At 37.0% G+C, this 25,435-nt stretch overlaps 1 protein-coding gene across 4 annotated transcripts in view; it reads right to left on the reverse strand.

Moving 5' to 3' along the window:
- MYT1L (myelin transcription factor 1 like) overlaps positions 1–25,435 on the reverse strand; it is a 127,828-nt gene that overhangs the window by 26,029 nt on the left and 76,364 nt on the right. For all 4 annotated transcript variants that reach the window (XM_062571140.1, XM_062571139.1, XM_062571138.1 and 1 more), the window contains exon 14: positions 3,915–3,977. In XM_062571140.1, coding sequence (XP_062427124.1) covers positions 3,915–3,977 — 63 coding nt within the window. The remainder of the gene's footprint in view (positions 1–3,914; positions 3,978–25,435) is intronic.

Consider the following 25,435-nt stretch of genomic DNA (forward strand, 5'->3'; position numbering starts at 1 on the left):
AATGCCTCAGAAAGTAATGCTTTTGGTAGGTGTACAAATGGGTATGGTTATAGATGACGGCATTTTCGCAACAAAATCCAAATGAAGAATTTCTGTCTTGACTAATGATTTAGTGCTTTCTCCATATTAAATCAATTCAATTATCATCTACTTACTGGTATTTTGGTGCATTATCTTTTTGTAATAGATCTTTTTATCCTGACACTATGATTTATTAGCAAATTCTAAGACCTTTCAGATTCTCTAAACAGACATTTCAAACAGACAGTTTCTGAGGTTATGATTAATTCATTTTTCCTCTGACAGCAGATTCACCATGAAAACATATGTCAAGAATTAGCCTTTGCTTTAATTTTTTTATCTGAGAATAACTAAAAGCTACTACAAAATAAACAAATTCTTTTCTGTATCAATTTAATTCCTTGTATATGAAGATAAATGACCATGAGGGAAATTCAACCACGGCACATGCTGATATTACTTCCTGCATACATTGAACAGCATCATATAACTGCACAGAGTTAAGGCATGGCTAAATCTGCCCTCACGTATGTTTGCTGTTGAGCAGACATTTTAAATGCACATGATACCTAGACATTTTGGCAGCCATTTAAGAGAGAAGTTTGTCACTTATGTGCTTCTGAAACTGAAAGAGTTGTGATTGTATCAAATATAAACCAAAATGCTAACTCAGATACAAAGAGAGGAAAAGCAATGCAAATTTTCAACGTGGAAATTAAAAAAGTTCACCGTAGACACACTGAGGGTCTGTCATACTTAATAATTCTTCTAGATTTGGGCTACAGGTCTCCTGCCTTTTTAAACAGCACGCATTTTGCTAGCTTTACCAGCCCAGATAACGGTCTTGGCAGACATCATAAACTGAGCAGTGCTAGACCAGTTCAGTGTAAATGAGAAAAACCTCCTGGGGATATCAAGGATTTTAAACAAAGGAGGTCCTATTCCTTCCCCAGCTCCATGTCAATGCATCTGCAGGGAGCGAAGGACATGGTGCTGCCAGAGGCTTTTGGGAAGAGAAGTGAAGGCACATTCCCAAGGGTCTTTGTGGTCAATACGGACCCAGTGGCATTTTTCAAAAGGTTAGCTTTTTGTTCATCCCAAAGGACTGGACAAATTCCAGATCAGTTAATTCTGTGGTATTACTTTTTATATCTTTATATATACTAAGCATTCTGCTGAAACAAACAAAAAAGTGATCCAGCACTCATTTATTAAAATACACGAATATAAGAGTGATGTGGATTGAAAACTGGCTGAATGGCAGAGCTCAGGGGGTTGTGATCAGTGGCACAAAGTTTAGTTGGAAGCCTGTAGCTAGCAGTGTGAGCTGGGGTCAGTACTGGGTCCAGTCTTGTTCAGTTTATTCATCAGTGACTGGAAAAAGGGACAGAGCGCACCTTCAGCAAGTTTGGTGATGACACAAAACTGGGAGGAATGGCTGAGACACCAGATGGCTGTGCCACCATTGAGAGGGACCTCGATGGGCTGGGGAGATGGGTAGAAAGGAACCTCAGGAATTTCAGTACAGGGAAGGAAGTGCAGAGTCTTGCACTTAGGGAGGAATAGCCCCATGCATCAGTACAGGACTGATCTGCTGGAAAGCAGTTCTGCAGAAAAGGACCTGAGAATCCTAGTGGACAACAAGTTGATCATGAGTCTACAAGGCACAGTTGGGGCAAAGGCAGCCAATGATCTCCTTGGTTGCATTAGGAAAAACATTGCCAGCAGGTTGAGGGAGGTGACACTTCCTCTCTATTCAGCCCTGATGAGACCTCATCCAGAGTACTGTGTGCAGTTCTGGGCTCCCCAGTACAGACAGACATGGAGCTCCAGTAGTGAGTCCAGCGAAAGATCACTAATGATGAAGTGACTGGAGAATCTCTCAGATGAGGAAAGGCTGAGAGAGATGGGGCTTTTTCAGCCTGGAGAAGAAAAGGCTGAGGGGGGATCTTATCAATGTGTATAATATCTGAATGGAGGGTGTAAAGAGGATGGGGCCAGGCTCTTTTCAGAGCCTGAAATAGGCAGAAACTAAAATACAAGAAATTCTGTCTGAACAAAAGAACTGTGAGGGTGACCGAGCACTGGAACAGGTTGCCCAGAGAGGTTGTGAACTGTCCACCCTTGGAGATATTCCAAAGCTGTCTGGACACAATCCTGGGCAATGTGCTCTAGGTGATCCTGCTTTAGCAGGGCAGTTGGACTAGATGATCTCTAAAGCTCCGTTCCAACCTTGACTACTCTGTGATTCAGTAATATAAAAATTTACAGATAAAACTAGATAATTGCATCCAACTCACGGCCTAGTCCTACAGTAGTCAGTATGCAACGTCCAGAGAAAGAGTTTAAAAACAAAGCAGACATGAAATGATATTTCCCTGTTAACCTTGCTAGCTTTTAGGATTTTTTATTTGTACATGTTGTCTTCTGTATTATATTGTACTGCACCTTCACTCTCCTGCCTCAGTCATATGTTCCTGGTTAAACAGATGCCCAAATACATGAACAAATTGCTGAAAGAGCAAAGTCTAGGCATAGCTATACACCAAGCATAGTATGGGACTACCTGCAGTAGTAGAAGTGTGAGCTGATAAATCCATGTATATTTAAATGTAGTTGTAAGTTTGATCCTCAGTCACTTGAAAGTGTGATTTAATCACCTATATCATGTGAGTGCTTTTAAAACTTTTACATTTTCTCCTTTTTAATGTTATTTGTACCTTTGATATTTCATTGTGCCTTATAGAAAATTCAATTGCTATTGCGACCTGTAATTTTTGCAATATTTAAAGGTATGGTACATTCTCATTGTTTACAGTATGTTTTGACTTTAAACTGTTTCTGGCTCTTACTGGGAATACACTTGAACTGGGAATATGTACATTGACTAGTTAAAGCCAGCTGTAAACCTACAGGGACTTGGTGAAGCATCAAACATCCGGGCTCAAGAACATTAATACGCATGAGAGTAAAGAACCTTCACTACTAAAAGAGAGGTGGGCTACCCTATTAAACTTATATTATACAGTGGATAGATATCCATTTAAAAAATACAGAGCAGCTCTTTACTGATTTTTAGCTCTCAAATAGTCACAAGGGTATTGCTAGTTACTCAGTATTTGTAACACTACCCTTACAGTAGTACCACAGGAATTTATTTTTGGGTTACCAACAATATCCTGCTTAGTAAGTGTGAATTTTCTTTGGCTTTTGCTAAGAATCACAACTACAGTTTAAGCAGGCAATGTAACAGCTTCCATCCATAAATTTCTGTTCCTACTCTTCTAGCTTAATATACAGTGTGTTGCTGTTGAAAAACAAGCCACATTTTATTCTGAAATGTACTAAGAAGACTGGTGTATATTTGAGGAAAGAGGTAACTTTTTTATTCTATTGCTCTAAGACTTCAGCTGGGAGACGCAATGGAGAACTGAGTCCAATTTTACTTTTTAAGAAATATGGAGACACATAGGATTGACAAGAAGAATCAGGAAACATAGCTTGTGAAGAAAAGTTGCAGGAATTGGATTTTAGTCCAGAAAAAGTAAGGCTGAGAGGAGACTAGATAAGTTATTCATGATGTAAAGTAATTGAAGCTTATAAACGCTGAATTGCTTTCCTGGGATAACAGAGAAGGAGGAAAATGGGATAAATTTTCTACAAAGATTTTGCTAGATAACAGCAAAAAATCTTCCTGTGCATTTCAATAGTGTGATAGGCTGAAAGTGAGGAATGTTCTTCATTGGAGGTATGTGAAACAAGTTAGACTAGTGTATGTCTGCATACAGAGCTTGGTCTTGCCTCAGTGCTGAGAGAGGGAAGACAGATCTGTTGAGGTCCTTTTTAGCTCATCAGCTATTTGATTCAAAGAACAAAAACATCTCTCTACATACCTTCGATGTGAAGCATAGTTTCCAGTAATATGTCCAGAGCCATCACACCCAGGGGTGGGACACCTAGAATAACAATGAAAAAGATATAGAGAGATATTACTGACAGACAAGATGTAACTGCCCATTAAAAAACATACATTGGCTCAGTCACTGTTTCCACAGGTGCCAGCCCTAGGGATGTCTACTCACTGCTAAATCAGAGCTTAATTCTACACCAGAGACAAACATACTTTCTTATCCATAAGATGTTTTTGTTTGCTACTCAACAGCTACCACTCAAGCACTTTTAGGATAGCTCTAGTATTGGCAAATTAGAGGAGACTTTCAAAGCTAATCATCAGCAACCTAATGTCCCTCACCACCAGAAATGAGTAGGGTTGGCAGCAAATGGAATATCCTCATGACACATTCTTAGCTAAAAAACACAGCTAACATAAAAGAGGGCCATTTTGTTTCCAAGATGGCTATTGCTCTAATCCCCCTGCACAGTGTCATGAGGTGTTGGTGCATCATGGAGATATCCCTCCACTTCTTCATGAAGTGAAGGAAATGCCTGAGGAAAAGGAACTGTGCAGACAGGACAGTAATGTTGGCTTTTTGTAGAGAATTGGTAACCTCACACTCCCAAACATCCAAACAATCTAAGCAAGCAGATAGAGACATCATTGATACAGTCATCAGTGGTGTTTCTAATAGTTCAATGATATTAGAGTCATAGAAGAAAAAGATTGTTTTTTTCTACATAGAGAAGATGATTGTGATCACTGCAGAAAGAACTAAGTTATAATGTTAAGTAAAATCATTAGCTGGTGTTTGAACAACTACATTAAACCACAAAAAGGAAAGAGCTGAATGAATTTATATTCATTTTATAGAACAGACAAATCCTATCTGTATTTCAAAAATTCATTTTTCTTGAGCATTATTTCTGAATTTTAGCCATGTATTAAGGCTTAATTTCAAGAAAGCATCCCAGTTCAAGAAAGCATGTGCAAAAATTCAGATATTGCATTCTTAAACATCAAATTTCCACGAAACTGAATTCTATGACTACTTGAAGTCCTGATATCATGCAGCTTTTGCCTTTCACCCTTTAGTTATATGTATGTGTTCTTCAAAGTAGGGTAAACTCTTGTTCAAAAGCAGGTAAACTCTGGTTTCAGAAAGGCTTCTAAAAAGACTTGAAAATTTCATAAAATCAGGAGTTCAAGCAGCTTGCAATTCAGTGCAATGGGGCTGTCATGTTCCATTAGACTGAATTTAAGCTCTTTAAAGCTAACACGCATTACCTACTTCTGAGGAACTCATCAGGGCCAAAACCTCAGACATGATTAATGCATCCCTGAAAGAGATAAATTAAACTGGAATTTGTTAAATGGAGTTCTCATATGGTCTTTACCTAGATCAGTTCATTTTTCCATAAAGAACATTAAAATATAGTAGTACTTCCAGGATGTAAGTTGGTAAAAACTCTGGGATTCACTAGATCATGGAAGTTTTTATTCTACATGACGAACATACAATGTGCTTTGGATGAGGAATCTTAACAACACCCGTAAAGATAACTGTCTTTGTCTCTTGCTTTACATGTTCACTTCACTTATAAATGGTAAGCATCTGCTTATGCTATCCACTACTACATCTTTGCACAGCATCAAGTATAATAAGACCATGATGCTGAAGGCGTAGAAAGTGTAACTCTTAACACCTTAAGAACAATATACAAATTTGGCTTCACACAGTAACTTGCTGCTTGTAGAAAGATTAAAAAAACCTAATTTTTACATAGTTACCTCTGATACAATGAGGTAAAAAACAAAGACCTCAGTCATAGCTCAGTTTGTATAGACCTTACTATTAACTCCTTGCTGTGGCTGCATATGGTTAGGACAAATTTGAACTATAGGCTGGATATTAGTTTAAGTTAATTATTAAACGGTTAATGTAGAGAGTCTTCTGTTTTAAATACTTCGTATCTAAATATTTGGATTTTTTTTTCTTGGCAAGTGTTTTGAGATCTGCAGAGAGAATTTCTATCATTTCACGTTGTATTCAATCCTAGGTATCTGCAGTGTTCTACAAAGCTTATTTCCTATTTCAATCAAGACTTTATCACTGAGGCCTGGTAGAAGCTTCTAAAGATATTGTACCAAAAGATATGAGAAGAGAATTAATTAAAGGAATTGACTAAACTTTTGGCTCTAAATAGCCATTTTATTTAAATTAATAAAAAAGATCAGAGAGACATCAATTTGTTCCTCTGCAATCTGTCTGAGGTGATACAAGGATTCTCCTTTTTACGAACCCATGTGATCTGAAGACTGTGCAGACCATAGTCACCATTTTCCTCCACAGATTCTTCAATCCGTTCAAGGATAAGCTATTATCAAAACTGTACAATGGCTTTTCTCATCTTTTCCAAGACTTTTGCTATAGGCAGGCATGATTAATAGCATCTTAACAAATAGGATTTGAAAGATGCATCACTGCAGCTGAAATCAGTCTTACCATGAGACCATTACACCTCTACCATTTGGACAGTCTTACACAATTTAAAAACTGGCCTATTTCTGTGTCACTTAAAAAAACATCTTAAGCAACTGCAGGCAAAGAAAAAAATCACCCTGCTGTAAATTGAACTTGAGTCTTCACTGAGGGCTCTGTACAGTTCACATCCATTTAAAATCACACTTTTGATTAAATGAGAACAATTTTTCTTATGTAGGCAAGGATTTTAGAAAGACCTTTCAGATTTTGATCAGCACTGTATTTGTTTTCAAGTCTCATAAGCTTATATTGACTTAACATAATGGCTGAAATGAGAGTTAGTACAGATAAGAACATTTTAAAACCCTAGCACATTTCTATTTATTTCTGTTCCCATTCTATGGAACCTGCTTAAAATCTCAGTGAAATCTGAGATGCAGATATACAACAGTCTGTTTCAACTATAAAGTTATTACAGTATTTATCTGCAATCCTAATCAATTAGATAATGAGACAACTACAAGTCCTTGTATCATTAAAATTGTGGGTCTAGATTTTCAGAATGTCTTATACAGACGACTAGCATGTACCCTGCTACTTAGCTATCAACAGCTTCCTATGGATCCTTGAGTCAAACAACTGTATGTGCAGGTAATAATGCCTGAAAAATGTAAGTACAGGTGCTTATAAAAGACAAGTGATATGAGACCCTTTGAAAAATGAATGTCAGAGGAAGGGGAAAAAGTGATAGATAATGTCCTCAATTACTTAAAGTGAATGTATTTGGGCAGGATCCGAAGTTTATTTGTAGACTCTGAAATTAGACATTTATTTCAGCAAGGGTAATACTTCAGTACTGTAAAGAGTGAAGCGACAAAGGGACTTTGAAGCCCAGTTCAGAACATACGACACTAGCACTCTATATGAATTCAGAGCATCCAGCAAAAGAGCTTGAAGGAGAATGCGGTTGTCATCTCCTTGGTGTCCCCTTCATTTCAAAGAACATCCCTGAGAAGCCTCTGTGGGAACAGGAGCACATGCCAGAAAACAGAGAACAACAGCTGGGGCAGCTGGATTCAATATCAGGTTTGGATTCAACAGCAGAAATGAAGAACAGGCAGGTGCCAAACAGAGACAAATGTATTTAAGCTGTGCCACCCATTTTTGGTAGGGGAAAGGACTGAAGCTGTGTAGCAATTAGAAAAGGCTTTCAAGCATCTTGAGGGAACTTAAGGAGATTCCTGTGGTCTGGGGAGGAAAGGGATGCAGCATTCAGGTGGGATCTGGGTTTTTCCAAATATCAATAGTTAAATATCTTGCTGGAAACTCAGCAAAGGAAAAAAAAAAAGTCACATCAATGTAGCAGATTATAAATAAGATACACATTTAAACTTATATTTCCAGGCTTTTATCTATGCCTACAGAACCTGGATAAGCTTACATGTAGCTTAGGTATTAAGCTAACATATAGCTCAGATAGCATGAATCTGAATAGGATGTTGCCCAAGGGTACCAAGACAAAATCAGAGTCATTTTCTCCTCAATATTATGTATAGCTTTGATTGACTTACTTTTAAAGTTGATTTTAAAAAATAAATTATCTCTAAAACATACTAATAAAATAAGGACATACTAATCTGCAATATAATGGACACACTTTGCAATATTTTTTTTCATTTCACAGAGTTTACCACAAAGGCTGTTTTAAGCAGAGGTCACGGAAGCTTTCTCAGCACAGGCAGTCTGACCACAGCTCAGTGCCTGGGCTCAGCCTTGTGCCCTCAGAAACCCTCTGTCAGAGATTCTCAAATGCAGTGAATTCTATTTCCAGCTCAGTCAAATCTCGTCTTTAAGGTTTGATCACATTGTCTATATAAATTCAAATGGAAATCTTGAAACTGGAATTATAAAAGCCAAATTTCAGCACAGCATATGAATAGCAAGTCAGGTCATTGTAACACATGGCTGCGTTTTTCACTAAGTAGGGTGATAATGTCTAACTTAATCATCAGAGACAGTTTTAGCAAGTGCAACCAATATAACTTCTTGTCTCTGATGCCCTTCCTGCTGTCTCTTTCCCCTTCATCTATGCTCTATGCCAAGGCCTATTTCTCTGCACATCAAACTGATCATTTCAGCCTCACTACCCTGTTTATTATTAAGACCTGGTTTTCACTAAGGAAAGGGCATGTTGTTGAGATAGGCTGTAGTTTCACATGAATTGATAGGTTTGTATGCTATCTACGTACTTTCTTTAGTTAAGCTCTTTGGGGATTAATAATAGATGCATAAAAATAAAGAAGTAACAACAGTCACTAATAAAGATGAAGAGTATTGTCAGTTTTGACTATGGCAAACTTCCTCAACATTTTATTTTTGTGCTGAGGAAACTTGCTCCCATGGAACTGAAATTAGACCTTTAATTTATCTCATATTGGCCATGCCAAGAGCCAAAAGAGAGTAATACTTCCTAGGACCTACCAAACTATACTAAGATTCAGTTTCAACTGGTAGATACAAAATATCTTTTATAATCTGTTACTAGTAGCCTGGTTTATCAGCTCTTAAAACTGAAATTATCTTTTTTTGCGTGTTTTACAGTGCTTAGCACCCACTAAACTGAATATAATCTTCTCTTGAGCTTTAAGTTATTACCACAAGTAAATAAACACACATTCTACTAGACAGAATACTTATCCTATGTAATACTAATTGAGTATTCAGAGCAGGTGTAGATAACAAATCAGAAGAAAAATCATATTGAACTGAATGGAGGAGTAAACTAGGAAGTTGTACAAAAATTCCGACTGGATATTTGGAAAGTTCAATACTGCAAAAGAACTAGAATTCAATAAAAATCATATCTTTCACATAGTTTTATTCTGACCATGCTGTCAATTTGTTGTAGAAATGTGATTTTCTGTTCAAGGTTCAGAAAGGTTAAGAAATATAATTGTTTCCTGTGGGATTTTTTTCATAGTAGAATGTGGAATTTTTTATTGTCTGCTGGTTCTCATGTATTTCAGATTCTGTTTTATTTGACTGAAACACCAGGAATGGAATTCACAGGTTGGAAGGCTGAAAGATAGACACAATAATATTTTGCATTTCTGTCTTTCATCTGATGATCTGAAAGTATTTTACAAACATTAATGGATACAATCTTCACTGCTTTGAAGAAGGGAAGAATTTGGCAGAGGAAAACTGGGGCATAGAGAGGCTAAATGACTTTGCACAGAAGAAGAAAACGGAAGCTAAAAGAAGAGCTGCTTCTTCACTGTTCTGCTTGCAGCTATAAAGCCATATGTCCTCTGAAATGACATGTAGATTCATAGACAAAATATTGTTTTTTTCAAGCAGAGTAATCCAGAAACAAAAGGTTACAAAAGTAAAATCTTAGAGATACTTTGCAGTTCCCTAAATTGAATGTGTGAAAAAAACAGAAAGGGGGGAGGGACAAGAAAGCAGAGGCAGGAGAAGAAGCTTTGTTAAATGAAAAAAAAAAGGAATTCACTATAAGGTACAATGAGTTTCTTGTATGTCTACATCTCTACGAATTTGAGTGCTTGTCAAAAAAGGTGTATTTACAGCTCTTGATATGCAAGTCCTCTATTTAACTCCAGGAAAGGAAAAACAGAGGTAGCACCAGAACACATTTTCCTCCAGTTCCTTCCTATGCCACTCACCACAGACTGGCAAGAAGAGAGATTATGAACCAAACTGTGTGATCCTCGGGGAAGAGTTTTTGTCCACAGGTGTTTCTGTAACAGTTAGGGCAGTGGTTATTGTTATGAGGACACATATTTAGCAGGAACTGGACAGAAACCAGCAACTCATTTTGCTTTTACACTTTCTAGTCATTACTGTCCCAACTATTTCTGTAAAGGCAATCTGAAAGTGCAAATCTCTAAATTTCATTTTCAGCTCCCGGTATCTCAATAAACTGTCTATTTCTAATTAAGTAGATATGACACAGAGATGCTGCTGGTCTTTTCCCTCATGAAATCACAGAAGAAAAGCTGTTGTCTTTTGTAATTCCAGTACAAACATAGATGTTTTCCCTCTTTTTCACTGCTATCTTTTACGTTCTATTTTTGTAACACTGCATTGGACTTCTGCATTCATAAAGTACTGATACTGCCATCTAAGCCTAGACAAAAATCCTCTACCAGATTCTCATAGGTAATACAGCCTATCTGTGGATTTTCAATGAAAAGTTGTTTTCTTAGGATGAATCTGTTTTCTCTTAGTTTCCCTCAATTAAACTGTACATCTATGCACTTTTTAATTCTCTTTTTCATCCGTCCTATTTCTTTCCTGATGCCTCTTTCTCTTTATTTTCAATCTGCTCCCCTTTTGTCATTGTGGAGGAGGAACCTCCAATTGCGCTTGTCCTCTGGTTTGCTTTTCATTTGTTTCTTTTCCACATTCTACTGCTTCCTCTTCTAGATCCTTTTTCCTTCCTCGTTTGTCACTTTTCCTTCCTTCTTGTCACTTTTCAATTGTTCTCTCTCTCTCTTTCTTTTACATTTTTTTCTCTATCCCTTTCAGTTCATGTCTTCATTTTCAGTTCCTCCCTCATCCACTCCTCCTTTTGTTATCTCTAATAACCTTGATAACGAGTTCCTTCTTCTTTCCTTCTCTTTGTTGTTTCTTTCCATTATCTCTTCTTTCATCACCCTCCTCCTCTTTTTCTCCCAGCTCACTTTATCTTTCCTGGTCTGCATTGCTTGTGGCCCTCTCATTTAGCTAAAAGAACGGAGTACACATTACATCCTCATGTCAGAGGAAAACATATTGTGTTGTGAAATCTTATCATAGAATTTCTTGACTGCCAAGACACAGAGTCTTGTTCAGAAGTATCTCATGCTCTCCTGTCTAATAATTATTAAAGTCCTTATAAGCTTTATCACTGGCTTCAAAAGGAGCAGAACTGGGCACTTCCAAAAATTCCATTCAGATCTTATTTCAATTGGTTCAACGATGGCAAAAGTTCTGCAGGACAGGTATTCAGGTAATGGGTATTTCCACGGATCCCAGTCTGTAGTTTCATGCTCTAGGTAAAACCTATGCTCTAGGGGTTATTACTATACCTACAAAAGTATGTGAAGTCAGACCCTTATAAATATCAAAGGTTCATAAAGATGCACTGTAAGCTGAAAATAAAAATGGAGATAAATTTAGATTCATGTGTTAATTATTCCCTGTATTCAGCTCAACTAGAAGGAATACTTAATCACACAAATGTAGTTTTAAGAAATGTGGTAAATACCACTTTTTCATATGGAAAATTCTACTAACATTTCTTTCTTAGCAGAATACTATTAACACTACAGGCCTTAGTGCATGTAATAGGAAAATAAAAAAGCCAGGAAGGTATAACAGAAGATAGCTTGAGGAAATAATAAAAATGATAGCAAAAAGGAAAAAAAAAGAGGTGGAATGCAAACGAGTGAATAAGGAACAAGAAAATCTTTTACTTTGTCAGATGCTCACTGGCATTGGAACCAGCATTCCCAGGTGGTATGAGTGGGAGATCAAGGAAGCCAATTGGAGGATCACTCCAAATGGGGTGTTGAACTGAGCCCTCTGAGAAGATACTAGGAGAAGTGCAGGTTAGGGATTGGAAAGAAATGCAGTTATCACTGTACAGTTTTCCTATCCATAAGGGGACGATGCCAGGCCTATGGAGCTAGTCCACTCATAAAGCTCAGAGGCTTTATGGAGTAACTTCAGTCTCTTCCATCTCTGCTGAGACTGCTCTCTCTCTCTCTGCCTCCAGAAATCCTCAGCAACTGAGTAGTTCTAAACTGGGGATGGCTGAATGAATGCTTTTCTCCTTAGGTGAAATTTAATTAATTCTCTGACTTTTTGCATGTAAAATTTTTGATGTTCTTAGCTCCTGGTGCTATCTGTATCACATTCCTGCAATTCTTGATCTGTGTGTGGGGGTGAGGAAGAACATGATATGTTTTTCCGTGAAGCTAAATCCATTTTCCTGTACGCAGACTGAAATGCAGCATGCTGGCATTTAAAATATCGTCATGCTCTCATCAACACAGATACACATGACGCTTTTAAATTAATTATACTGGTTAAGAAAAACCATTCCTGTGCCTTCAGTTACCACCTCTGCATGCTGCCTCTTCTGCTAGCAGTCAGGACTTCCTAGCTTCCCAGCAGCAAGTGCTATGACGTGCTGCCCACTGTTCTCACATCTAGTACCAGCATACACTGCCTAACGTGCCAGTTACCAAAGGCATGGTATGTGCCTAAGAGGAAATAGCTTCTGTGCATCACCCAGGGGGTGCTCCATTCACAGAGGCTGCCAGAGGGAAGCTGTGAATCAGCTCTCTCTGGGCACTTTGCCCACACTTTCTCTCCTGCCAGCATCGCCTGCCTTGGAGGCAGCACTGGCCAGCTGCAGATTCCCTTCCCTCAGTACAGAGTACTTCCTGGCACCAGGGATGAATCAGTTTTGCAAATTCAAATGTTCATTTCCAAACACATCATTGCTTTGAGAAAGCTTCATTTTTATAGCGAAGGAATAGCATAAAATGATTGCAGCATAAAGAAAAATGCACCAGAAGATAGCCCTGAGAGAGCAAAGCAATGCAAGTTCTCTGTCTCCTAACAGCATTGCTTCAAGTCTGTGCTTGAAAGTTTGTTCAAAATAAGAGAAAGCGTGATTTTGAAATACATATGCTTTTCCTGAGTAATTCAGCATGGACACATGAAGAAGAATGTCCTACTGGTTAGACTTTTAGAAGAGCAGCCACTAAATCTTTCAGGCATATTTGCCACTCAGCCACTGCACAGCAAGACTCGTGCAGTGGCTGAGTGGCAAAGGGTTTGCCAAGAGGAGTGACCTGAATTGTCTTGCGCCCTGTATGTGAGGATGGTTCAGAGAGAAGGGCTTGAAGCGAGCAGGACAGGTATAGCATTTGATATTCTTCAAATAGAATATTCTTCAAAAGAGTGTCTTAGAACTGGTCTAATCTTTGTGTTCATGATGTCAATGGAAGTTTTAATACAAAATTAAATTAAAATTAGGCCAAATATTGCATACTTCAAAATTGTATTCTTTAGAGATTTTTTTGTTAATAGGGGACACTATGGTCTAGTTAGTAGCCTGATGATTGCCTTGAACATCATAAAATTATCAATAGTAGAATTCTTGAAGTGCTGCCTCTGTTGCTGCTTCTTCCTGCAGTCCCTGCTCTGATCTTTTGTACTTCACAGATCTTCCCCTAGATGAAACAACTGCAAAAGGCTCCAGTGGGCACAGCAGTATGACCTTGAATCTGTCCCTTGCTGAGAGTTTCCTGGAGGTTTGGAGTGACTTTGATACCTATAAATCTAGAACATTCAGAACAGTCAGCACCTCCACAAGAAATGCTCAGAAAAACTATCAGATTAGGACTACTAACAGCAGAGGAAACAACAAATTCCATATAGTTTGTGGCCACAGCAATCCACTAAGATTGTTAGTAGGAGAATGGGTGCAACCCAGCACTACAACACTAGCTGTTCTGTTTTTTATTTGAATAGAACTGTTCAGTTTGTGCACTTGCAAATACAAAACATCAAGACAGGGACTCTAGAAGATCAGAGGAGTGGAGACAGCTGGATAAAACGTAAGGGGGAAGAAACAGAAATGTGAAAGAAGGAAAGGCATGAACAAAGTTTGTTTTATATGTCCTCTTTCATAATAATTCATCTAATATCCATATGTAAGACTGAGCCTACAAAACAGGTTGGGGTATTTCTAACTCTATATAAATAGGCAAGAGTTAGGAGCCCTGCCTCTATTGAGAATCCTCTCAGTCTAACCTAATGGCAAAGCTATAAATGGCTAGGGTTGTAAACACCTTTGAGTTATTTAAGAAATATATCATGGGCAGCTTGAGAGCTCAGAAGTTTGAAATTTTGAAAAAAAAATCCAAATGATAGAAAATGTTATAAGCCAGAATACTCTTCATTCTATTAATAGTTTGTTTCTTAGTCTCCTGTTTCAACAGAGCAATGAAAAAAGACAATTTTCAGTGCTTATTCAGTATGTTAAGATAAAGTATACAACAGTAGTTTGGTGTAAATAGTGTTTTTGAGACTAATTGCATCTTCAGACTAAGAGATATGTTTTGTTCCATATGCAGTCACTATGCTGTATTCATAAGCAACCTTGAGAAATGGCTTTAGAAGTACAGTACCATAAAGTTACCAAACTGGACAGATTTTAAATCCCTTCTGAATGTATGTGTTTCTACTTGAAAGGATGTGCCATCCAATGACTGGGACAGGTTAACATTTCAAAAGCAGAGCAAACTCTCAAGGGTTTCACTTCCCCAGACAGCTAAAGCAGAAATACTGCTTTCTATTTTGGGGGTGAACAGTCAACAGCAAAGCAGTAAAATTCTTCGGTTTTCATTTTATGAAAACAAACAGCTTTTCCCCCGTAGGCCTACAAACATTTGTCAAAGGCCCAAGTGAGGAAATGTGAAAATACCGAATGTGAATTATATCAGACTGTGAAAGGCAGTCTGGTCTAGTGAGAACTCTGGCATAGCTAAGGGAAATCCAGTTTTGTTCCCGTTTACTGTATGAGTTTATACTAATTTTTCAGTAACTTCTCAGGCATGCTCTAATTTTTGGTGTGATTGTCTTGAGATTCTAATGCTCCATCTACACTGACTTTTGAGTATGACCTGACCCATTATTTGAGCCCTAATTTGCCTCAAGCCTTCAATGTTAAGCAAGACTTAATGGCATACTGAAGAGAAAATTCTTAGTGTGAATCCAGACACGAACCTCCCTGCAAGGGGGACAGCATGACCACAGCTATGTCCATCCGTACACGTACTCCATCTTACCACCTTGAGGTAGTCTCAGACAGTTGACACTGGGCAGTCAGTCACCCTAAAGAAGGAACACTTCTTAGAAGGATGTGATGTCTTCTGTACTTTTCCCAGCACGGAGAACTGTAAACATGGAGCCGTAACTTCACATTGGTGCAAGATGCTGCAGGATGGTTATGAGGCTGCAGCACTTTGTTATACAAGATATGCTAAGAGAACTGGATTTGTTCATTCTTAAGAAGAGAAGTATAAAAAACAATCTTATTGCTGTCTGCAAATGGTATCTAGTAGGATGATGCAGAGAGGGCCTAGCCACAATTTTCTCAGAGGTAGCAACGGGAATAAGGTTCAACATGGGAAAGGCCAACGTCTTGTAAGGAAATTATTTTTTACCATCAGACTGGTCAATGCTGGAACAGGTTGTGAGATCTCCAACCTTGAAGTTATTCAAAACTCAACTGGAAAAAGTCTTGAGTAACCTTCTCTAACTGGATTTGGTTTGAGCAGTAGTTTGGACTAAATAACTTCTAGAGGTTCCTTCCTACAAGATTTTGTAATTCTGTATTAGGTCCGGAAAGGTGTATAAAGCAATACACTGTTTTCTTTACTTAGTCTCTTACTAGTGGCAGAGATACAGAGACAACCTTTCCTGACAGGCTGATTTCCAGAAGGATCAAGCCCTGTCATTCTCTTTGATTTCAATCACTTCTTGAGGGTTCAAAATTAAACTATCAATCTTTTTTTTTTTTTGTTGTTTAAAAATTTCAACAATTAAATGGAAAATGATGACTGTGGAGTCCACATAGAGTGGAGTTTACAGAGGTAATGAATGCTGAATAATTCTCAGTGAGGTAAATAAAGTGAATCACATCAAGTTTTCTGATCAATGAGTGGAACAGATAATACTCCCAGTTCCTACTCCACACATCCATCGGTCTCTGTTTCAGAGCTTCTTGTCCTTCCTGAAAGGATGCTGCAGCTGTCTGGGTAGCAGTAAGAGAAACAATGAAGTTTTTAGTATGGCATTCAATAACCCAAAATTGGTGCCATTTCCCTTCAACCTGTCAGACTGTACGAGGCAGTTTGCACATTATGTGAACAAAGGAGATATCCCTTCAGGGAGAGCAGGAGCCTCTGATAAGACCACTAAAATCATTCCAAACCAAACTATTCCTTCTTGTGCTGGAATTCAAGACTGTATTTGAACAGAACATAAGTAATAATATCAACTTCATAAGAATGTTCCAAGGTATCATTAACTATAGCACTTGAAAATGAATTGTGCTTTTTATTGTCATGCAATATCCTCTAGTGTCTTTTTCTTACTTTGGCCCTCCTTACTTTCTCCTTAAAGTTAACAAAGGCAAAAAGCCCAAGCTTTTGTACATTTTCCCTTCTGTAACTCCCATAAGATTATGCATTGCAAATTTGATTTATACTGTAAACATTTCATGAAAGAATCACTTTAATTTTGCAATCTAATAGCTGCAGGAATAATTTCCTAAACAGCCGTGCAGAGTGCTGGAGAGGTTGAGGTTACAAACAGGGATAAATGGCTGTGCAGCACAACGGCGCTCTGAAGCTGCATGCCGCAGCGTGGAAAACAGCTCTCGCTACCAGAAACGCTTTGCTCACGGCTGGGAATGTAGGCAGAGAGAGAAAGTGCTCATGCTCTATTATACCTTAGGGCTCAGAGCTCTTACGCACTGCAGAATTAGAAAAGCAGCCTTGAGTTATAGGCTAACAAATTTGCCTTACATGCTGTTTACAAGAAAGAGGTTTCCTTCTCATTAAAAAAAAAAAGTGCTACTTTTCTAAAATCACTTTGTTTCTTTTTCATGTGCTTGTAGCCAAACATCCCTGAGCATCTATTTACTGCTCTTTACTCTGATATCTAATTCACTTGGTTAGTTTTGATACTGATCTCGTGTCAACATTGACTAATGCTTTTCTCTTTCCAGGTTGGCAAGAGGAACTGTAACGTTGTATTTTCAGGGTGAATATTTACAACTCATATTTAAACTCTGAGAATGTTTTTTATAAATCACTATCCCCACAAACATCCCTGCTAGTAAACCACTGCCCTGGCAAGGATTTGGGAGAATAATAAATTAAGCAGGAACACAGCTGAAACACAAATTTTCTGTTTTGTTTAGCTCAGAGGTGTGATCCACAGCTATACACTACAGAGAAGAAGAATGGCACCTTATTAGCCACCTGGTCTACAGGGATAGGCAGAATTCCCATCTTAGCACCCCTACGGCCATAAGAAATCCATTAATTTCAAGAGGAAGACAGCATCTCAGGAAAGTCAAATGAAAGACCATGGAAAAGGTTCGTCAGCAAACTACATCTTACAGAAATGCCTCCCATAGGTTGCCACTTCCCAGTATTCATTGCTTTAGACTGTATCTCTTGCACAGAATTTAATCCACTGAGAGTGCCGTATCTCCATCCTTATGCCAAGGGAAATTTATGAATGCTTCTGTTCTTAGGGAGAAAAAACCAAAAACTTTGGCTAAGTATCTTATTCATTAAATTCCCTTTACTTCTAAATGGTAAGTATTTTCATCAACGTGAACAGACAAAAAAAAAAATTTTCTTAAAGACATTTCTACTATCATAAGCTTTAACATGGAATAAAATTACTTTTGAGATCATTCTTGATTATATAGAGAATGTACACACTTTTGGTCTGTGGTACAATAACATTTGAAAGAATTTTTGCAAAAGCTGGAGAGAGGCAATCCTGATACTTGTAAACTACGTGGTTACACAAGTACACCATGTGTAAATGGTGTTTAACATTGTAAATCAGTAGCAATTTCTTTAGTTTCAGTAGAGTTAATACCAGAATGTGTAAAAACAGAATTAAAATTACACTAACTATGGCTAAAACATTGTTTTCTGGATATACATTTTATATAGAAAATGGTATATAGTTATCTCATATTCATTAAATCATATTCATTTTTAATTTGTAGGTGCTTATTGTACTAAATAGAAGTCAAACTAGAGATTTTTAGAGTTAAAGAACATCCTTGCCAATATTTTACTCATGAATATCTTAAAAATACTGTTCTTTTTTTTTTCTGAAACAAGTAACTGTTTAATAGTACCCTGTTCATGACAGTCTCTTTTGCTAGATAAAAATTATCAGCTTAAACTGCTTTTGTCAAGAGTACAGAGTGCAAATTCTGCTTCTGACTATATGCATGGAACTTGGCCTTATGTTATTCCCATTTCATTAGAAAAGCTCTTGACAGCTACAGAACATGATCTCAGATCTGAAGCCCATTAAAAGGGAGGTTTTCCATTGACGTAAGGGGGTTTTGCACTGCGCCTCAGAAAAGACTTCAAATCATTGAAGGCCCTTTTATATGAATGAAGGTTTGGAGAATTAGATCTTAGATGGCTTTAAAAAAAAGAAAAAAATAACTTAGTAATTCTGTTCTTTCAGATCCTTCACACTTAAGTCACAGAAGGTATACTGGGTGCTACTCAAAACCCAAACTGCTGTACCTCCTCCGTTACACCTATACTTATGGAACATACTTACGCTTTCCTGACAGATGTTCCTTGATTAGTGCATCAGAGGAAAAACAAATCACCACCTGGTGATTTCCTGGAGAAGCCTTGAGGAGAAACCTATAATCTATCATATCATAGTTTTTATTATTCATTTCTTTTAATATCAATTTTTATGATTCCCCTATTTTTTCATAATTTATTTATAACTCTTTTTCAAGGGGGGAAAAAACAGAAATGTATTTCCACAGTGTCCAGTGCACCAAATGCTTACAGTTTTTAAATTAAAACTTATTTGCAAAATGCTCAGTATTTAAAACAGCAGATATTGAATTCAGTCCTTTTTAATGACAGTCAAATATTTAAAACAAGTATATACGTATTTTTTGAAACAAATAAACAAGAAAGTTTTATATCTATTATATGCTCCTATCTGCATTACAGATTTGGACTATGAAATTTTAACTTACTACCTATTAAATTTTGAATTCAGTATTCAGTTGACTGCATTTAATACTACATTGTTTTAGTTTTTTTAGATATCAGCTCATATAAGAGAAAAAAATAAATCTCTAAGTTCATGGCTCAGCAGGCAAAATGAGTAAGTTGTGATTTTCATATTCTAAGCCTGTTTTAAAAAATAGTTCTCTACCTGTAAAAGAAGAAAGACCATAGCTTAGTCTTCTTATAAACCTCATCTATACGATTTGATTCCTTTCCTACTTGACACAGAATAAAAGTGCTCCAGTATCTAGCCTCTTTTGAATAACTGTGCTTATAGCTCTTTTAAGCTGATCATATGCTTTTACAATGATGTCCACCTTAATCTGCAGCCTGAAAATTCATCTCAGTGCAGTGTTGGCTCTAAATCCTGAAGATGACAATTTACATACCATTCTGATTGACTACTTTACAGCTGATCCTTTTAATAAAACTGTGTAAGTAGTATTATTCTGGAAAATGCATCTTAAATATAATTTATTTATACTTAAAATTTTTAAAGGCTCTGCCTTTTTTCCTGTTTACCACAGTCCAAAAAATAAATAACAATAGTAATATGCTTATTCTGCAGTCCTTCACTGTCTTTTTTTTTATTACAGAAAACAGATATTGCTGGAGCTGAGTGCAGTGTAAGCATAGTCAAGCATATAAAAATAACTAACGATGACCAATGTTAAAATACCCCTCAAATTGTAAGGTTGTTTCAGACAGTGTACACCGAATGAGCTCGTGCTGAAAGAGCTCACTGTTGTTATCTGTAGAAGGAGAGAAACCATTCAGCAGACTTTGAAGCAGTGGAAGTTCTGTGCATGTTAGGGTAGAAGAGCAGTTTTTACATGCAGATGAGCAAATGTAAATTCCACTTACTGGGAATACAAAAATATTGTAAAAGAAGATTATGATGAAGTGTTTATGAGGGATATGGGATATTTTAGGGATATAAAACATTGCTATAGATACTACAGTGCTGCAAAAAATGTGTGCCACATAAAGTCCCAATAGCATTAAGATATAAAATAAAGGAGTGAACTTAAATGCATGGCAAAATTAGATGTTACTGTGCAGATACAGACACCAAGTAATCAAGTTAGCAGTTGGCCATTCTAAGAAACCAAACACAAGGATTTTTATATCTTCAAAAGACTTAAATACAGCAATCAAACATGAATGCTAACCCAAGAGAGCAGCTGAGGGCATCTGCCCAGATCATCACTGTTGTAGTTTAGCGTAACTCCACTGAAGGCAATGGAGCTACGCTAATTTACACCAACTGAGGATCCAGACAATCATATTTAGGACTTTAAGTTACAAAATTACTTTTATCTGAGAGTGTACAGTATAGTGCCTAGTTGGCAAGTCTGACCAAACACAGAGAGTGCAAAACACTGCACTTTTAATTCCCCTTTTAGCAACCATATAGTCTGTGCAACTTCCCATGGGGATTGCCTCAGCACTTGGGATATACCACAGCATCATGTTGCAGATCTTTGTGGATCTGGATGGAATGAGTAATTGGTTATGATTTTTTGATTTGAAGCAAAAATGATCAACATCACAATGGGATTTTGCACAATAACCAAATTGTGCCAAAGAAAAGACCCTTGAATTGAATACGAGCAAATGCCAGGCTGAATGAGATTAATTATGTAGGACACATTCAACGACAAAGAAGTATGACTAAACCCAAGGAAAGCGAAGGCAACTGTACAAATGGAAAGACTCCAAGAGAAGAAGACCTTAGAGAGATTCATTGGGCATGTTAACATAACTAGGCAAATTCATTGATAATTAATCACAATTAAGTGCTCCTCTCAGAATAGTTGATTAGGGACAGCACAAAATGGCACTGGAATGACGGACAAGAGAAAAGTTTTGAAAATTAAAATAAACTGTCAAAAACCCATCCACATTGAAATATTCTGTGATTAGTGAAAAGCCTAGGAACTAAGGGTAGTATCTTCAAAACTGTTGAAGTTATTGCAGACACTAAATTCCACTTTCAAAGATAGGCACATAGAAGTTACAGGGATGTGGATTCCCAAGTGCTTACACTCCTTTTTCCAGAACAATGTTTTGGTTCTTAATTCACACAGGCTGTTTTGATAAATTTTCTCTAATTCAGTGGACGTTCATCTGAACTGAGACTACTCCAGATGATAACTAAGTGGCATATGCTTTCAAACACTGATTAAAATCTAAGCAGCAGAAAAAGTACAGCTAGTAATATCTTTTTACTTTAAACAATTAAGTGCATAAATAAAAGAAAAAAGCCATAAACTATTTGAATATTTTCGATGCCACTGTGCAAATAAAAGCCTGTAATTTCAGAAAATGTCATGGTATTGATAACTTACTAAGGCCCTGATTCTGCAAGGTGCTTCATGCAAACAGGCTTTTGTGCCTACATGGAACATTTCACAGCATCAAAGGTACTGATATGCAGATGGCTTTTAAGGAGCTTTTAAGAGAGTACATGCTTTTAAGACTACCTTTCAGTAATGAAAACAATGATGAAGGGGCTTATGTAAACAGAACTCAAGTATTATCTATTTTGGAGACATAATTTAACAAACTTAAGTGAGAAAAATGGAATGACTCAACCTTACCAGTCTGAATGAGTTACTCTAACAGAAAAAGCCCAGTCACTTCCATGTGTGAAACTTATTGCGACTATAGAGATGAGATTGCTGCAAATGATGGGTTTCTATACAAAGGACATTATCATAACACCACACAACATGAGGTTGGAAATGCTAGGTATAACCTACAGTGCCCATTTGAGTATTGAGAAGTGCAGGAACAGAGCCCAAGGTGTTCTGTTCTGGCCAGGCATGCATGCTGCCATCAAAGATAAGGTATCCAAGTGGAAATCTGCAATAAATACAGGAAACAAAATGCAAAAAAAACCCACTGAAACCACATGAGATTCCTAATTTCACTTGGCCCAAGGATCTAGTTGAACAAAATGGGAAAGATTATTCCTTACAGGACAACTATTACTGGGGATCTATGTTCCCTTTTTTTTTTTTTTTTTTTAAGAAAATTAAATTTGACTTGCACACTCGCTTGCAATTTAATAAAACATCATAAACTGCAGTTTGTTTTACTACAACATTGCAAGTTAATAAAATGCTATCATTCGCAAATGACTCATTCTAGTCATTTTTTAACATTATTCCAAATACATCATATCTGGTCCTTACAATCACATTTTCCATATAAAAGTTAGATAAAACATCAAGGAACTTAAAAATGTCTTTGTAGATTCAAAGGATACATACTTAACATCAAAGAAGTATTTTATTATAACCCAGGATTACTTACTAGGCTCAACAACTTTAGTATTCAAGAAAAATTGTAATGCCAACTTCAGTTATGTTTCCCCATTAAAAAAAAATAATAGGAAGCTAGAGAAGGAAAAAAAAAAGCAATAATAATGGAAATGGTTACTCCTCTTGCAACAAAGAGTAAATTTCTAAGAGAAAAGTGGATGAAAGCTGTATAATGGGTCACAGCCTTCCAAATGTCAGTCTTACTGAGTCCTTACAGGATGACAGAAGCTATCTGATCAGGAAATATAGGAAGGCAAGGCAAGGCAAGCAAAGAGAAGGGAACGGCAAGGAAGTGAAGGGACACGAAAAGAAGGGGATGCCCATAATACCAGTGAGAGCACTCCTGTGAAGGTGGAGTAACAAATGTGCACCCCGGCAGTGAACTCTGGAAATCACTCAAGTGGCAAACACAGGATGTAGGTGGAGAAATCATTTCAGCAGCTAAATATCTTTTCAAAAGTAGTTGTTCTGAGCACAAAATGTTACTGTGCATTTGGAGAACTATCAAGGTTTAGAGAGGATAGGTGGTATTCAAAATCCAGTAATAATCTGGTTATTTGTTTAAAGACGGGGTCTTTCTGTAGTGTTTTATTAATATATGCAATTATTTTTGACTCTGCATTTCAACTGTGTATTTGGAGAAGGCATAATTTTGTGTCAAATGACTAAACCCAGGAAGAAAATATTACTTTATTCTAGTACTATTTTGTATATTCAACACAGTAAAAACAATACAAGCTTCCCCATCTCTGGGAGGCTATCTCTTCTTCCCATTTCCTACTTCTTGCTATGCAAATTGTAGTCAAATCACTTGACACACCAGTAAAAAGTGAGTATGGAAGATTATACTAACAGAGAAGAGTTTCATTAGAAGTGTAAGCTAGGGATACTCTTTCCACTCAGAAAATTATACTGCATAGAGTCATTTTAATTCCTAACAAACCTGTGATTAAATCAGGAGAGCTTCAAGGAAGCTCACCTTTCTGTGTGGACCCAGCAGAAGAGACTACTAGGATGACACACCTGGGAATGGGGAGACAAGGATAAAGGGAAGATAAGAGAAAGAGTAGAAGAGGACCACAAGAATATGGAAATTAGGGTAAAGAGTGACATGGAAAGTAGAAGGAGGCACAGAAATTCCAAATCTTACTTTATTGTGGAGAAAATACAATAATAGACTGAGGTTCTCACTTTCACTTAAGAAGAGATATGGAAAATAAGCTCTCAGGCTTCATTGCACAGAGAGAAATGAAACACTCCTCCTCCCTTTAAGTACCATAGGGCCACGCCAAGAGATGTTCACCAGAAAAATAATGGCATGCAAAATCTGCTTAGAGACATAGGTGCTTTGGGACAGAAGGCCTGGCAATATTACAACAGTATCAGGTAAGTATGCAGATTTGTAGACACTTTGTTGAACTGCAAATCTTTCTGAGGTTCAGATTCTTTAATATAAGCAGTAATGTGATCTCCTGAAGAAAAGTGACCCAAAGGAAAAAGTTTCAGAGTAAGGTAAGCTAATACTTAGTTATAGAAAGTATGGCCATCAAAAAGTATGATTACTTTCACTTCAAAATAGCATCAGAATTAAAAGTCATCATTTTTTTGAACCCTGTTACCCAGTTCCAGGGTTGGCAATACACTGAGTAGATAAAATTCTCAGTCAGCATGCAGCACTTTGATTAGAAATGATTTACCGAGGATCAAAACACTTCCTTAAAAATAATAATTGATTTTACTTTTAAAATTAGACTAAAAGTGCTTCAAAATGTTGACATTTTAGTGTTTCATTGGTTAAACTGCATTTAACTGTTGAATATTTTAATATTGGTGGCTGTCATTGGATGGGCTATTAATTGCTTTTTCATCTTAATTAAGTTTATTCATCACTCTAGTTTCCCTAGGTCTTTAAAAAACTAGTTGCATTTCAAGCATTATAACCTGAATCTTAATACTGGAAAGGGTTGGCTTTTTGCCAAATATTAATTTCTTCAGAGACTCTTAACACTATTAACATCCTTTTTGCCAACACTAGAAACTGGGAATTAAAGCAAAAGAAATGATTTTGTTATTTGGAGATCGTTGACCAGGCTGTGTGTCTGCTTTATCCGGCCTATAAACTATACACACAGACTCTCATGTTTTCATTTGTGCTTTGGGTGAAAGCTGAGAATTGCACAATCTGTCCAGTAACCTTGAGCAAGAAGCCTTACAGAAGGAAGTATGGATGGCAAGGAATAGTTGAGCCAATTCTGGAAGAACTTAATGTCTTGAAAAGTTGCAGCAGTATTATTCTGGGGATCTAGGGAATGTGGACAATGAAATTTATAGAGCCACATTTACCAAAATGCAATATAGTGAACATAATTGATAAGCTAAGTAAAGTTTGCTATAACCTTTTCAGATTCTCTTTTTTTTTTTTGACTCTGACTAGAGCATCAACATCATTTGAAATTTTCAATGTCTGCTATTTTTGATTTTAGTTAGGGTTTAAAACAAATCAATCAGCATGTTAGCAAAATTCCAGTTAGGAAGCTACATTTTACTTAATTTGTGTGTTGTACAAAACAGACAAGGAGATTATGGAACAGTAGAATGTGATATAAAGGCTTTATCAGTACATAACCAATATTTGCTACATGAGCTACGCATAGCCAAATTGTAAAATTATGAAATCTTCCTAAACTATATAAACTATAATCCCTGTAGCATACTGTACTGTCAGTTGTTCTCTATATCCCACACACTAGAAAAATATTTGCTAGAAATTTTACAGAGACTAAAGTCTTTGTAGGTGACTGGAAATAACTATGTGAAG

The sequence above is a fragment of the Rhea pennata genome, chromosome 3, assembly GCF_028389875.1.
Source record: "Rhea pennata isolate bPtePen1 chromosome 3, bPtePen1.pri, whole genome shotgun sequence".
NCBI lineage: Eukaryota > Metazoa > Chordata > Aves > Rheiformes > Rheidae > Rhea > Rhea pennata.